The 15,135-nt window shown below is 44.8% G+C and overlaps 1 protein-coding gene across 1 annotated transcript in view; it reads right to left on the bottom strand.

Annotated features, from left to right (window-relative positions):
• The window catches only part of ccnf (cyclin F), a 57,351-nt gene extending 52,973 nt beyond the window's left edge, over positions 1-4,378 (bottom strand). The window contains exons 1-3 of the mRNA XM_080206669.1: positions 3,543-4,378; positions 1,843-1,997; positions 720-826 (exon numbers count right to left, since the gene is read on the bottom strand). Of these exons, the coding sequence (XP_080062795.1) occupies positions 720-826; positions 1,843-1,997; positions 3,543-3,558 (278 nt within the window). The 5' untranslated portion in view covers positions 3,559-4,378. The remainder of the gene's footprint in view (positions 1-719; positions 827-1,842; positions 1,998-3,542) is intronic.
• Positions 4,379-15,135: the final 10,757 nt, after the last annotated feature.

The following is a 15,135-nucleotide window of genomic DNA, read 5'->3' as shown; positions in this document are numbered from 1 at the left end:
GACATATGAGAAGAGATGAAACAGTTTGGGCTTATATTCACTGGAGTTTATAAGGAGGAGGGGGTATTTGATGGTGGTATATAAAATAATAAAAAGAGATTGATAAAGTAAACGTAGATCAAATGTCTCCCCTTGTGGGGCAATCTAGAACAAGAGGTCACAGGCATAGACTGAGAGGCGGTAGATTTAAAATGGAGTGAGGAGGAACTACTTCTAGCAGAGGGTGGTGAATTTGTGGAACTTGCTGTCCCAAAGCGTGGAGCAGTCCGGATCATTAAATAGTTTCAAAGAGATAGATATATTTCTGATTTTAAAAATGGTTTAAAGGGATACGGGAACAGATAGGGAGGATTTGATATCAGGAAGAGATCAGCCATAATCCACAGCAGGATTTAAGACTTAAACTGCCTCCTATAGGAGTATAACTCCTATATTCCTATGAAGAGAAAAGTTGAGAAGATTTTGTGGTGACTGAACATTTGACTAAAAAAAATAAAATCGCACAATCTAATTCTGGAAAGCCCATATATAAATTTACTCCTGATAATGCAAAGTGTTCTGTGTGAATTCTAGAACAAAGGAAAGGGCCAATGAGGAAGTATTTGCAGATTTATTGTTAGCCAACTAACACCAATATCCCAATAGGACACAGTAACAAACAAGCAAACTAGGGCTAGTTGAGCCTCAAAGTCAAATAGAAGCATATCTTACAACTGTACCTTTCAAACAGCCATCGATTTAATGGTGATGGCCAGATTTCCTGAAAGTTTGCATGGGCCCAAACACTAGAATGATTATCTACAAGGGATCGGAAGTGAGAGTGTACCTGAAAGAAAGAAACACAAGATTTCAATAGTGAACATTTCAAATAAATATATTTAAAGTGGGAAGAAAACTGCAAATCACTTTGAACACAGGCTGGCCCTCCAGTTCACTCTACATCAGAAAGAGGTTCCTTTCCCTGAACATAGCAATTATTCTGAGTAGTTTGTCCACGATCTCAAGTCACAAGCATCCATTTATTTTATGCACTTATCACCAAGGCATTGGGGTATAGACTGTACAGTCCCAGTGTATCCAGTTTCCATTACCTTCAAATATCAAAAATGATATGTGTTCGTTATCCACTTGTGCTAACCAAGAAATTCAGACAAATTTCTCAATTAGTGAATAAGGTACACATATGGTCCCAAACAAAAGGAACATTCCCCGTGTCCTGGTGGCTAGATAGTAGTGCTATCGTATGAGCATAGCATAAAAAGTATATGAGTTGCATGGAGCAAGTTGCAAATAGTCTCAATATTAAGTTAGCAACTGGTAAATAAAAGAATAATAGTTTATTTATTAGTCTCAAGTAGGCTGACATTAACACTGAAGAAGTTACTGTGAAAATCCTCTAGTCGCCACACTCCAGCACCTGTTCGGATACACTGAGGAAGAATTTAGCATGGCCAATGCAGCTAGTTAGCACAGTGTTTGGATTGTGGGAGGAAACTGGAGCACCCAGGGAGAATCCACACAGACCTGGGAGAATGTGCAAACTCTACACAGACAGTGACCCAAGCTGGAATCGAATTTGGATCCCTGGCACTGTGACGCAGCAATGTTAACCATTGTGCTAAATGTGAATCTTCTGGATATCTACCAAATTTGCAAAGCAAAGTGCACTTTTAAGTTTGCCGTCAAAAGAAAGTACTGTATGTTTTTCCTTGTAACAAAATAATGTGACATGGTATGTAACACACAAAGCAGTTATAACAGTATCAACTTGAATTTTGTTGCTTTACTGGTAGAATATCTCCAATCCTATTACATCAGGTGCATAAACAACAACTCACTCACCGCTCTGAAGTGCAGAATATCCTGAGCAGGAAGACATTCCAATATGTAAAGCAGAATATCATCAGGAAGACTGAGTAATGTCAAGATAGGTGAACATTTCTTAATTTTCTTCTTTGTCAGTTGAGAGAAACATTTTGCGCATTTACAATGAAACACTAGAAGTGGAAAAAATTTCAAAATGATAAATGTTGCCTAAGCCGCTCCTGACCCCCTCCCACCCCTAATCATCACAGGACTCAGAATCCCAACCTCTACCCCTTCCCAGGGCTCAGGATTCCCTGTCCACCATAAGAATATAAGAAATAGGAGCAGGAGTTGGCCACCTAGCCCCTCGAGCCTGCCCCGCCATTCAATAAGCTCATGGCTGATCTTGCAGTGGTTCACTTCCACTTACCTGCCTGTCCCCCATAACCCCTAATTCCCTTATTGATCAGAAATCTATCTACCTGTAATTTGAACATATTCAATGAGGTAGCATTCATCACTTCAACGGGCAGAGAATTCTAGAGATACACTACCCTCAGAGAAGTAGTTCCTCCTCAACTCTGTTCTAAACTGACTCCCCCTTATTTTGAGGCTGTGCCCTCTAGTTCTTGTTTCCTTTCTAAGAGGAATCTCTCTGCCTCCACCCTATCTAGCCCCTTCATTATCTTATATATCTCTATAAGATCACCCCTCAGCCTTCTAAACTCCAACGAGTACAGGCCCAATCTACTCAATCTCTCTTCATAAGCTAACTCCCTCATCTCCGGTATCAACCTGGTGAATGTTCTCTGCACCCTAAGGCCAATGTATCCTTTTGCAAATAAGGGGACCAAAATTGCACACAGTACTCCAGTTGCAGCTTCACCAGTACCCCATACAATTGCAGCAAGACCTCCCTGCTTTTATATTCTATCCCCCTCGTGATAAAAGGCCAACATTCCAGTTGCCTTCTTGATCACCTGCAAACTGACTTTTTGCAATTCATACACAAGGACCCCCAGGTCCCTCTGCACAGTAGCATGTTGTAATTTATCACCATTTAAATAATAGTCCATTTTACTATTATTCCTTCCAGAAACAAATAACCTGACACTTGCCAACGTTATACACCACATGCCAGATCCTCATCCACTCACTCAGCCTATCCAAATCTCTCTGCACTTTCCACATCCTCCATGCAATTCGCTTTCCCACTCATCTTTGTGTCATCAGCAAGCTTTGTTACCCTACAGTCGGTCCCCTCCTCCAGATCGTCTATGTGTATGGTAAACAGTTGAGGCCCCAGTGCCAATTCCTGCAACATGCCACTAGTCACCAACTGCCAACCAGAAAAGCACCCATTTATTCCAACTCTCTGCTTCCTGTTAGATAGCCAATCCTCAATCCATACTAACATTTTACCCCCAACTCATACCGACAGTAGCTCAAAGCCCTCCCCCCCACATTGTCAGGGGCTGAAATCCACAAACTGCCCCCCCCATTATCTTCAGGGGCTCAAAGCACACCCTCTCATGTCCAACCACCACCCCCCCCCGTCCCAAACCCACCCCCATCCAACCACTCATTGTTTCAACCAACCCCCCAAAATCCCTTGTCTCAACCAAATCCCCCCATCCAACCACCCCTTGTCTCAACCAACACCCCCCCCCCATCTCAAACGTCTAAACCCACACAATATCACGGCCAAATCTCAGTCCCTGGGGAAAATAACTCACCACCCGGCTTCATCATCAAATAATCCGCGTTCCCTCCCTTTCACACCGAGAATCCCTCGATCAACCGTTAAATCGAAGTGTCGGGGTCAGTGAAAAGCAGGTCTGGGTGTCTGTTTCTCTCACTCTGCAGCAATGTGAACAGGGTCTCTGTGTCTCCCGGCGTGAGGGGATGGGGCCTGGATGCCACTCTATAGCGGGCGGCAGGAAGGATCACTCTCTGCTACTCGAGCTCAAGGTGCCGCAAAGCTCAGAGCCGCTCCCCGCGCGCCCGACCGTTTCGAAGCATCCTCGCATCAACTATTTCAAAATCGGCCGCGCCGATTGGACACCTTCAGATCCCTGCCGCTCATTGGTTTTCCTCCCAGTCTATCACCGGTCGCTCCGCTCCGTTCATAATCGCAATTGGTCTATTCCACATCTTCGCTACATCGCCAGCATTTCTAATTGGTTCAAAAGGATGCACTTTCCCAGTCCTGACGGCCGGGTATGCGAAGCGCAGCGCCCCTTGTGTCCTGGAGGAGGCATCCCGGAGACTAGGATGAGGAAACACAGCGCTCCCTGATCTTTCGGGTCAAACCAAGTAAACTAACTTAAATTACGTTCGGACAGCGCTCCCTGTGCACTGGAGGAGTCTAACCTGGTGTTGTCAGACTTCTTACTGTGTTTACCATAGTCCAACGCCGGCATCTGTACATCCTAGAGGAGGACACAATAATAAGTCTGACGAAGGAACAGCCAGTGGTGTTTGCAACAAATAAACCTATTGGACTTTAACCTGGTGTTGTGAGACTTCTTACTGTGTTTACCCCAGTCCAACGCCGGTATCTCCACATCATGACTACTACCGACCCTGGAGAAGGAGTGCAGCGTCTGATGGGTAGGATGGGGAGGTGCAGCGCCCCCGTGTCCGGGATGGACAAGTGCACCTCCCGATGACCAGAAGTGGAGGTGCAGCACATGTTGTCGTCTGGAAGGGGAAAACACAATGTGGAATCTTACATTCTAAAATCAAACCTCAGAGTTCCCTCAAAGTTACTGAGACTGTCTCAAAGACTGCGCACCTCCCAGGGTTTTAACCTCATCTTTCGACATTATGTTTCCCTGGATTTCCAAGACTGTACTCCAGCCTCTATTTACTGCTGTAATTTCAGCTTTTTAATAACCAAGCTCCAATCTTCTGTTACACCAAACTATACGTGACTCCCAAGACTTCTGCTTTCCAACACAGAGCCATCTGTGTCTAACTTTGCAGCTCCTGAGCTGTAACTTGGGAAGTCCCAAGAGCTACCTATCAGCTTCTGGGACTTCCCAAGAGCCCTAAAATAAGACCATAAGATAGAGGAGCAGAATTAGGCCATTTGGTCCATCGAATCTGAATTCAATCATGGCTGATACGATTCTCATCCCCATTCTCCTGCCTTCTTCCCGTAACTCTGATCAAGAACCTATCTCTGTCTTAAAGACACTCAATGACCTGGCCTCCACCGCCCTCTGTGGCAATGAGTTCCATAGATTCACCACCTTCTGGCTGAAGAAAGGAGCGTCCCTTTACTTTGAGGTTGTGCCACAAATGGAAACATCCTCTCCACGTCCGCTCTGTCTAGGTTTTCAGCACTCTGTAAGTTTCAATTAGAACCCCCCTCATCCTTCTTATTTCCATTCAGTATAGACCCAGACTCCTCAACTGACAAACTCTTCATTTCTGGGATCATTCTTGTGAACATCTTCTGGACCCACTCCAAGACCAGCACATCCTTCATTAGGAATGGGGCCCAAAACTGCTCACAATATTCCAAATGGGGTCTACTAGAGCCTTATACAGCCTCAGCTGTACATTCCTACTCTTATATTCCAGCCCTCTAGAAATGAGTGCAAACATTGCATTTGCCTTCCTAACTGCCAACTGGACCTGCATGTTAATCTGAAGAGAATCCTGAACCAGGACTCCCAAGTCCCTTTGTGCTTCAGATTTCTGAAGCCTTTCCCCATTTAGAAAATAGATTTTAAGAACATAAGAACATAAGAAATAGGAGCAGGAGTAGGCCATCTAGCCCCTCGAGCCTGCCCCGCCATTCAATAAGATCATGGCTGATCTGTTGTGGCTCAGTTCCACTTTCCCGCCCTCTCCCCATAACCCTTAATCCCCTCTCTTATCAAAAACCCATCAACCCGCTTCTTAAAAATATTTAGCGAGGCAGCCTCCACCACTTCAACGGGCAGAGAATTCCAGAGATTCACCACCCTTTGAGTGAAGAAGTTCCTCCTCAACTCCGTTCTAAACCGCCTCCCCTTTATCTTGAGGCTGTGCCCCCTAGTCCTACTGTCTTTTTTGAGCGGGAAGAGTCTCTCCACCTCTATCCTATCCATCCCATTCATCATCTTATACGTCTCAATGAGATCTCCCCTCATTTTGCCACTATTCTTCCTGCCAAAGTGCATAAGCTCACATTTTCCCACATTGAATACAATCTGCTACTTATTTGCCCACTCTCCTAGCCTTCCAAGTCATTCTGCAGCCTCCCCACTTCCTCAACACGCTACATATCTATGTATCATCTGCAAATTTAGCAACCATGCCCTCAGTCCTATCTTCTAGATCATTAATGTGTGTAATGAAAAGTTGTGGTCCCAACACTGACCCCTGTGGAACACCACTAGTCACCAGTCGCCATCCTGAAAAGGGACCCCTTATTCCCACTCTCTGCTTTCTGTTAGCGAACTTTCTATTCATACTATACATTACCTCTAACACCATTGGCTCTGAGCTTATTTAGTGGCCTCCTGTAAGGCACCTTGCCAAAGGCTTTCTGGAAATCCAAACAAATCACATCCACTGGCTCTCCTTTGTCTAATTTTTTTGTTCCTCCTCATAGAATTCTAATAGTTTTCTCAGACATGACCTCCTTTTGACAAAGCTGTGCTCACTCAGCCCTATTTTATCATGCATTTCCAAGTACTCGTAATTTCATCCTTAATAATGGACCCAAGATTTTAACCATGACTGAGGTCAGACTAACTGGCCTATAATTTCCCATCTTTTGCCTCCCTCCCTTCTTAAACAGGGGTGTTACATTAGCCTTTTTCCATTCCTTTGGAACTTTCCTGACTCAAATGATTCCTAAATGATCACCACCAATACCTCCACAATCCCCTCAGCTATCTCTTTCAGAACACTGGGGCATAGTCCATCAGGTCCGGGTGATTTATCCACCTTCAGACCTTTCAACTTCCCTAGCGCCTTGTCCTTATTGATGGCCATTACATTTACCTCTGCCCACTGACTTTCTTGTTATTGGTGTATTCCACTGTGAAGACTGATACAAGGTACCCATTTAGTTCCTCTACCATTCCTTTGTCCCCTATTACTACTTCTCCACCTTCATTTTCCAGCGGTCCAAAGCGGCCTTCACGACACACGAGAGCGCAGAGTCGCCGAGCAGAGACTGATAGCCTAGTTCTGCACACGAGGTTGGCCTCACCCGGGATCTTAGGTTCATGTCACACTATCTCTTACGTTTTATATATCTAAAAAAACTCTTGTAATCGACTTTTATACTACTAGCTAGCTTACCCTCATATTCCATCTTCTCCATCTTTAATGTTTTTAGTGTCTTCCACTTGCTTTTAAAGGCTCCCCAATCCTCTGGCTTGCCACTATTCTTCACCTCACGGTATGCTCTTTTCTTTGCTTTTATACTAGCCCTAACTTCTCTTGTCAGCCATGGTCATCTCGTCCTCCCCTTAACATGGTTCCTTTTCCTTGGAATGCATTTATATTGTACCTTCTGAATTATCCCCAAAAAATGCTGCTGTTGTTTCACAGTCTTTCCTGCTAGGCTCCCTTTCCAATCAAATCTGGCCAGCTCCCTCCCTCATAGCTTGTAGTTTCCTTTACTCAATTGCAGCACCATTATATCCAATTTCAAAGTCTCCCTCTCAAACTGCAAGTTGAATTTTATCATACTGTGGTCACTGCCTTTTAGAGGTTACTTCAACTTAAGTTCCTTGATCAAGTCTGCCTCATTACACATCACCAGATCCAGAAGTGCATGTTCTCAGAGTCTTCTGGGCACTGACATTTATGTGGAGATGCTGGCATTGGACTTGGGTAAACACAGTAAGATGTCTCACAACACCTGCTTACAGTCCAACAGGTTTATTTGGTAGCAAATACACTTGCAACTTGGCCAAAGTTGTCTACCTGATACGCTGCAGGAAAGGATGTCCCGAGGCGTGGTACATTGGGGAGACCATGCAGAAGCTACGATAACGGATGAATGAACACCGCTTGACAATCACCAGGCAAGAGTGTTCTCTTCCTGTTGGGGAACACTGCAGCAGTCACAGGCATTCGGCCTCTGATCTTTGGGCAAGCGTTCTCCAAAGCGGCCTTCACGACACACGAGAGCGCAGAGTCGCCGAGCAGAGACTGATAGCCTAGTTCTGCACACAAGGTTGGCCTCAACCGGGATCTTAGGTTCGTGTCACACTATCTGTAACCCCCACGACTTGCCTGGGCTTGCAAAATCTCACTAACTGTCCCAGCTGGAGACAATACACATCTCTTTAACCTGTGCTTAACCCTGTCTCCCCTCACATTGTCTGTACCTTTAAGACTTGATTACTTATAAACACTCGCATTCCAACCATTATTTTGTAAATTGAGTTTATGTCTTCACATGCCCTGGTTATGAACTGAAATCCCACTCACCTGACAAAGGAGCACCGAGCGCTCCGAAAGCTAGTGGCTTGTGTACCAAATAAACCTGTTGGACTTCAACCTGGTGTTGAGATTTCTGACTGTACTGACCCTTATGCCATTGAAACAGTTTCCTCCTTGTTTATTGTATTAAAATAGTTTGAATACCTCTATGAAATCTTCTCTTAACATTTCCTGCTAGAAGGAGAACAACCCCAGTTTCTTCGATCATTCCATAGAATTAACATTTTTGGGTCAAATTTTCCCACCCACAAGGATGAGATTCATGGCAGGTGGGAACAAAGAATATGCCAGCAAGCAAAAAGTCTGAGAACTGCCAGATAAAACCAGTTTGTAATTCTCCTAATGGTGCATCAGCTATCCTGCTATTTTGCGGTGTGAATGCTATGTGGATTCATTTAAATCTCATGAATGCTTATTGAAACAGCTACTCACAAGAATCTCCTCACAATTTCCAATCTTGTGTCACACCAGCAGGAAATTACGTCTGCCTCAAACCCATTTGAAAATGTGTGGCATGCACAAATCGGACCTCATTTCATTCCTGACTTTGAGGTGAGTGTGACAAATATAGCCTACCTTACATAATGTTGTGATTAATGGGGCTGTAGGGTTGGTCTCCTATTGCTCTTTGAGATTGTCTACAAGGACACCACTATGCTGTGGAACTCATGCAGCCCTCCACTTCCAGATGCTGACCAATACTGCTCCCAGGGTTGGGTTAGTTTACGCCTTTGTTCACAAGGACAGCACTGTGCTGCAAGACTGTTGCAAGCCTCCACTTTTACAGATGAGATTTTCAACTGGAGATGGGGTGCAAGGAGAAGAAGGGATGACAAAAACAAGGGCAGGATGACAGATAAGAAGATCTGTGCAAGGGCAGTGGGAGGGGGTGAGAGGAAAGCTGTGCAAGGACAATGGGGGAAGGGAAAAAGGGAATAGTGGAAGGCACAGGGGTAAGGAGGTGAACATAAGAACATAAGAAATAGGAGCAGGAGTAGGCCATCTAGCCCCTCAAGCCTGCCCCGCCATTCAATAAGATCATGGCTGATCTGAAGTGGATCAGTTCCACTTTCCAGCTCTCTCCCCATAACCCTTAATTCCCTTGTCTATCAAAAACCGATCTACCCATGACTTAAATATATTTAGCGAGGTAGCCTCCACCACTTCAACGGGCAGAGAATTTCAGAGATGAAGGAGAATGAGGAACAATAGGATGAAGAGTGAAGACTGAAGTTGGGAAACTGGAATCTCTCAAAAGTGCATGAAATGCTGACAAATGAGTGGGAAAAGAGATATCACATCTTGACTGGAAGAGGCCTATGCTTGTCCCAAGATCTGGTACATAACATATACTACATTCTTCAGGAAGACCTGTTGCCATGAGGGGTTGGCGTTTTTTACCTGCTATTGGCATTGAAGGTGACTGTGGTTCTCAAATTCTTTGCCTCTGGCTCTTTACAGGCTTGCACTATCAAATAAACCTGTTGGACTTCAACCTGGTGTTGTGAAACTTCTTACTATGTTTACCCCAGTCCAACGCCAGCATTTCCACATCATCTTTACAGGTTTCAGAGGACATTTGCAGCATCTCTCAATTGGCAACATATTGATGCATAAGGGAGATCACTGATGACCCTTAAAGGAAGGCCAATCACTATGTCAGATTTGCTCTGGAAACAGGTAGTCAGATTGAGAGATTCATTGGCTTTGTTACCATCTCAGGCTTCCCACAAAGTTGAGGCTGAAATAGGCTGCACCCCAGTGGTTATACGGGCTCCATGGCAACAGCACTTAATGTTCACAAGCTGCAAGGGCTACAATTACCTCAATGTACAAGTAGTTTGTGATCATCACAAGCACATATTGCACATTTGTGCACATTACCTGGGGAGTTGGCAGGACTCCAACATCCTCAGTCAATCCTAGGTGCCTGAGATTTTTGAAGGGCTAGTACATTTGCAAAGGTGGGTGCCTGGGGATAAGGGATACCCACGGAAACACTGGCTGATGACTCTGGTGCATTGCCCTCACAGATATTCCGAGGAGAAGTGCAACACTTCTCACAGTTCCACATGATCTCTTACAGAGGAAACCATAGGACTTCTGAAAATGTGCTTCAGATGTTTGGACTGCTCAGATGGCTCACTGCAATACATTCTTGATAGGGTTTCCTGCATGATTACAATATACAGCATTATTCACAATCTAGCTGTGCAAAGAGGAGATGCCATGCCAGAGGGTGAACTGGAGGAGGATGTCAGATATTGACAGATGAAGATCTGGAGGTCCAGGAAGCTTTGGAAGGCTATCAGGAGTCAGTATAAGCATGATGCTGCTATGGAGGAAAGAAGACATGGGGGACATGCCTGTGATGCTTTAATTGTTGACAGGTTCCAGGAAAAGTAAAGTTAAGTGAGGGCATTTGGCCACATCTTTCCCAGCCTTCAATACTTGCATCTCAAGGGATGTCCAACCAATTGCAGTAAGAATGAGTCCAGCATTCACATTTGCACATTCTGGCCTCATGAATCACTAAGCCATGATCCCTGCTTTGGTCTGTGATGCCCTGAGAATGTGCAACTACCGTTGAAGGGATACAAATGTCGCCAGAGCATTAGTGCTGATGAGCTGCCTTCGCTCAGTGATGTTCCTTGAGGAAGAAACGTTAGAAACATTTGACCATACTTTTCAAACAAAGATTTAAACACATCTCCCTAATATCATACAAGGATGTGGAGACGAATTCAACTGAGGTTGACGTCACATGAATGTTAATCCCACAATGGGACACTATCATTGAACGGGGGGATGGCTAAATCCCGACATATAGTGATTTGAAAGTATAAATTCACAGCACCAAAACATTAACATAGCCATCAAACATATCCCCAAAAGTGCAATTTCTTTAGTGACAGCACACCCATGAACCAGAAGTGACATCAAAATTACTCTATCGCTCAATGCCTTAGTGCAGCCCCAACATCTAAAGCAGGGGTGGAAGCAGCTTGTTGACTGCTACAACCTGATGTCTGTAATAACCTTGGCAAATACCCTCTGGTGGTCTGAGGCCTGGTAAAGGACTCCTGTTAGGGGGCAGAAGTGTCCTTAGCAATCTGAGTTGCTGGAGTGGGTGTAGTCACTGGCAGTGGGGATTGGCTGTGCACCCGTGGAGTGTTCTGAGATGAGGCCCCCACGGTGTCCGACTAATGCACATCCTTCCTGTTGTGCCCGAGTGCCCTGGCCTGACTCCTGCAGGAGATGATGTACCTGGAGGGAGGTTAGGTTGCCTCTTCTTCATATTGCCTACATTGTGAAGGTACCCATGGAGTGCAGGGTTGATTGCAAATCCAACATTTCCATGGTGGTCACCGACCTTCCCATGGTGACCTTGAGGCACTTGCATTTTGGAGAAATCAGTTAAAATACAGATGGATTCCTCCATTGTTTGTTCCAGTCTGCTGAGTCATTGTCAAATCTCTGCCTGATGTACTGCGCTACCTGATGTGGCATCTACACCAGTGAGTTAGTGACCTCTTCCAGAGACTCATCATCTGACTTGAATTCAGTGGGTACCTGTTCTCCAACAGCGCTCTAAGTGCCTGAGACCTGGGCTGTCCCTGTCTTCTGTGGGGACTTGTCAGTGACATGTTCTCCAGAAAGTGAGCCCATGTCTCATCTAAAAAGCTGTAACCCATTGAGGTGTGTGTCATTGTGCTGGTGGAGGGTGTAGGTGAGTGCTGCAATGGTTCTTCCTGAGCCTCCTCCTTGGATATAAGGATTCAGCCTGCTGTGAGCCTTGATCTGCTGGTGTCTGGAAAGTAGGGGATAGAGTTTGAATTGATGAGTAAGAGCTGCATAAGACTGTTTAAAGTTTACTTATTAGTGTCATGAGTAGGCTTACATTAGCACTGCATGAAGTTACTGTGAAAATCCCCTGGCTGCCACACTCTGGCACCTGTTCAGGTACACTGAGGGAGAGTTTAGCATGGTCAATACACGTAACCAGCATGTCCTTCAGATTGGTGAAGGAAACCCATGCAGACACGAGAAAACATGCAGACACTGTACAGATGATGACCCAAGCTGGGAGTCAAACATGGGTCCCTGGCACGGGTGAGGCAGCAGCACTAACCACTGTACCACTGTGCATGTGACTCACTGTAATTGTCAGGATTAATGAAGTGATGGAGCTGTGATCTGTACTAGGTTGCTGGGAAAGGCTGATATTGCCCTCTCCACAGAAGCGATCCTGGTCCTCCCCAGACAGGCCAACTGCAGCCGTCTCAAATTCAATGAGGGCAATGATGTTGATCATCCCTCCCAGGTCAGTGACCTTTCCCACTTGGGTGCCAGCTTGGCTTGTATGAAGATGATAGAAAGGCACGTGATCATAGAGGATGCAGTAGAGGTTGGGTATAATTCATGTCCCCACATGTGGTGAGCTCTCTCCAGAAGGGCCAGGCCATGGAGATTGGAGATGAGTTTCATGGGAATAATAATGTTGAAGGCTGAGCTGTAGTCAATAAATAGGAGTCTGACATAGGTGTCCTTGTTATTTAGATGTTCCAGAATTGAGTGCAAGGTCAGGAAAATGGCATCTACTGTGGACCAGTTGTGGCAATAGGCAAACTGTAGTGGATTCAGCTAGTCTGGGAGGCTGGAATTGATTCATGCCATGACTAACCTTTCAAACCCTGGATGAAAATATTAACCTTCTTCTTGCACTGGATGGTGCTTTGGGTGTGGTTGTCAACCTCTTGTGTGATGGCCTTCCAGGCCAAAGGCATGATTTGATCTATTATCACATGTATTAGTATGCCTTGAAAAGTATTGTTTCTTGCTCACTATATAGATAGAGCATATCATACAGAGAAGGAAAGGAACTATCTTGAGTTGGTCTGCACGTGTCCTCAGACCTTTGCATCATTTTCCTGATGGAAGAAGGTATGTCTGGGGTACATCAGGGTCCTTAATCATGCATGCTGCTTTTCCGACAGTGTCAATGTGCGAGAGGCTTGTTTGAATGATGGACAGGGCTTTGTTCATGACTCGTTGTAGTTTATTGCAGTCTTGGACAGAGCAGGAGCCATACCAAGCTGTGATATGACCAGAAAGCATGCTTTCTATGGTGACTCTGTAAAAGTTGGAGAGAGTTGTAGCGGACATGCAAATTTCTTTAGTCTCCTGAGAAAGTAGAAGCTTTGGTGGGCTTTCTTAACCATAGTGCCCACATGGAGGGACCAGGACATATTGTTGGTGATCTGGACGCCTAAAAGCTTGAAGCTGGCGATAGACACCTAAAAGCTTGAAGCTGTCAAGCTGTCATTTCTACTTAATCCCCATTGATGTACACAGAGGCATGTCCTCCACAACGTTTCCTGAAGTTGATGATTATCTCCTTCATTTTGTTGACATTGAAGGAGAAATTATTGCTGTTGCATCATTTCACCAAATTCTCTTTCCTGTACTCATTTTTGAGGTCTGACCCACTATGGTGGTACATCAGCAAACTTGAAAATTGAGTTGGAGAGGAATTTGGCCAAACAGTCGTAGGTGAATAAGGAGCATAGTGAGGGGTTAATGACACAGCCTGTGGGACATTGGTGTTGAGGATGACTTTGGAGAAGGTATTGTTGCCTATCCTCATTGATTGCAGTCTGTAGGTTAGGAAGAACGGGATCCAGTTGCAGATGGAGGAGTTGAGCCCCAGGCCAAGGAGTTTGGAGATCATTTCCCTAGGGACAATGGTGCTGAAGGCTGAGCTGTAGCTGATAAATAGGAGTCTGACTTTGTTATTAATGTATTCCAGGGTTGAGTGCAGGGCCAGGGAGACGGTGTCTGCTGTGGATGTTGAGATGATTTCCCTGGGGGAAAGGTTAACTGTGTAGTGGGAAAAATCACAAAGATTGCTACCTGGCACATAAAAAGTTACCTGGGAGAGAGACATTAAGCAGGCATTGACTTTTAGTGCAGACAGCTACTTGAAACTAAAAACATGCAGGACAAACAGTCACTTAAAGTTAAACATGCAGGAATCAGATGCTGCAGGAAGCCAGTAGAGAGCTTGAGGCACTTTTAAGATAAGGACAGACCTAGGACAATAAGAATAGTAAATGGGAATGGGAATACATAATTCCCATACATAATACATAAATGCAAGAAAACCAATTCCTGTATGTATAAACCGAAACTAAGTCATTGATAGAGGGAATGTATCCATCCATTCTATGAAACAATGCAATGTTAAATGCCAGTGTCTGTATATGTCTGGCTGTAACAATGTGTTAAACTATCAATCCTACTGTAATGATGTGTTAAATGGCTAATGTCTGGACTATCCATTGTCTGAAAAGTGTAAAAATAAACCACTCCTATTGTATTATTGAGAGAAGGTAGCTGCCCAGTACTACGGAGTGCCAGTGCCTTTTCTCCACGAAGCTTCATTAAATAAAACTGTATTGTTGCACCCCCAGTCTGACCCCGAAGTGGTAATTACCCACAATAACTGCAACCTGTGATGTTATAGAAGAAAGTGACACATACTCGTGATCCAAGAGAGTCTGGGAGAAAGCAGCATGGACAAAAAGCTAGTGTAAGTGTGTTGTGGTGATCGTCCCTTTAAGGGCAATACAGCAGAAGAGAGTCACTTGGCTCAGAGGATCAATTAGGATAACAGTGCATAGTCACCTCAGGGAATGCTTCGGCAGAAGATAATCTGAAGACATGTAGGGAGCAGGGCAGTGGAGAGTGCTACTCCAGGGCAGCCAGGAATGCTACTGGTCTCTGTAGAGTCTTTCCTGGTTAATAAATATCTTGTGTTCCTGACAAAGCCTGTGAGCGTATGTCATTACGGAGTGTGCTCATAACTGT

The sequence above is a fragment of the Carcharhinus amblyrhynchos genome, chromosome 18 (genome assembly GCF_965287045.1).
Source record: "Carcharhinus amblyrhynchos chromosome 18, sCarAmb.v2.hapA, whole genome shotgun sequence".
Classification (NCBI taxonomy): Eukaryota; Metazoa; Chordata; class Chondrichthyes; order Carcharhiniformes; family Carcharhinidae; genus Carcharhinus; species Carcharhinus amblyrhynchos.
The sequence above is the reverse complement of the archived record's forward strand: the minus strand, read 5'-3'. Positions and strand labels throughout refer to the sequence as shown.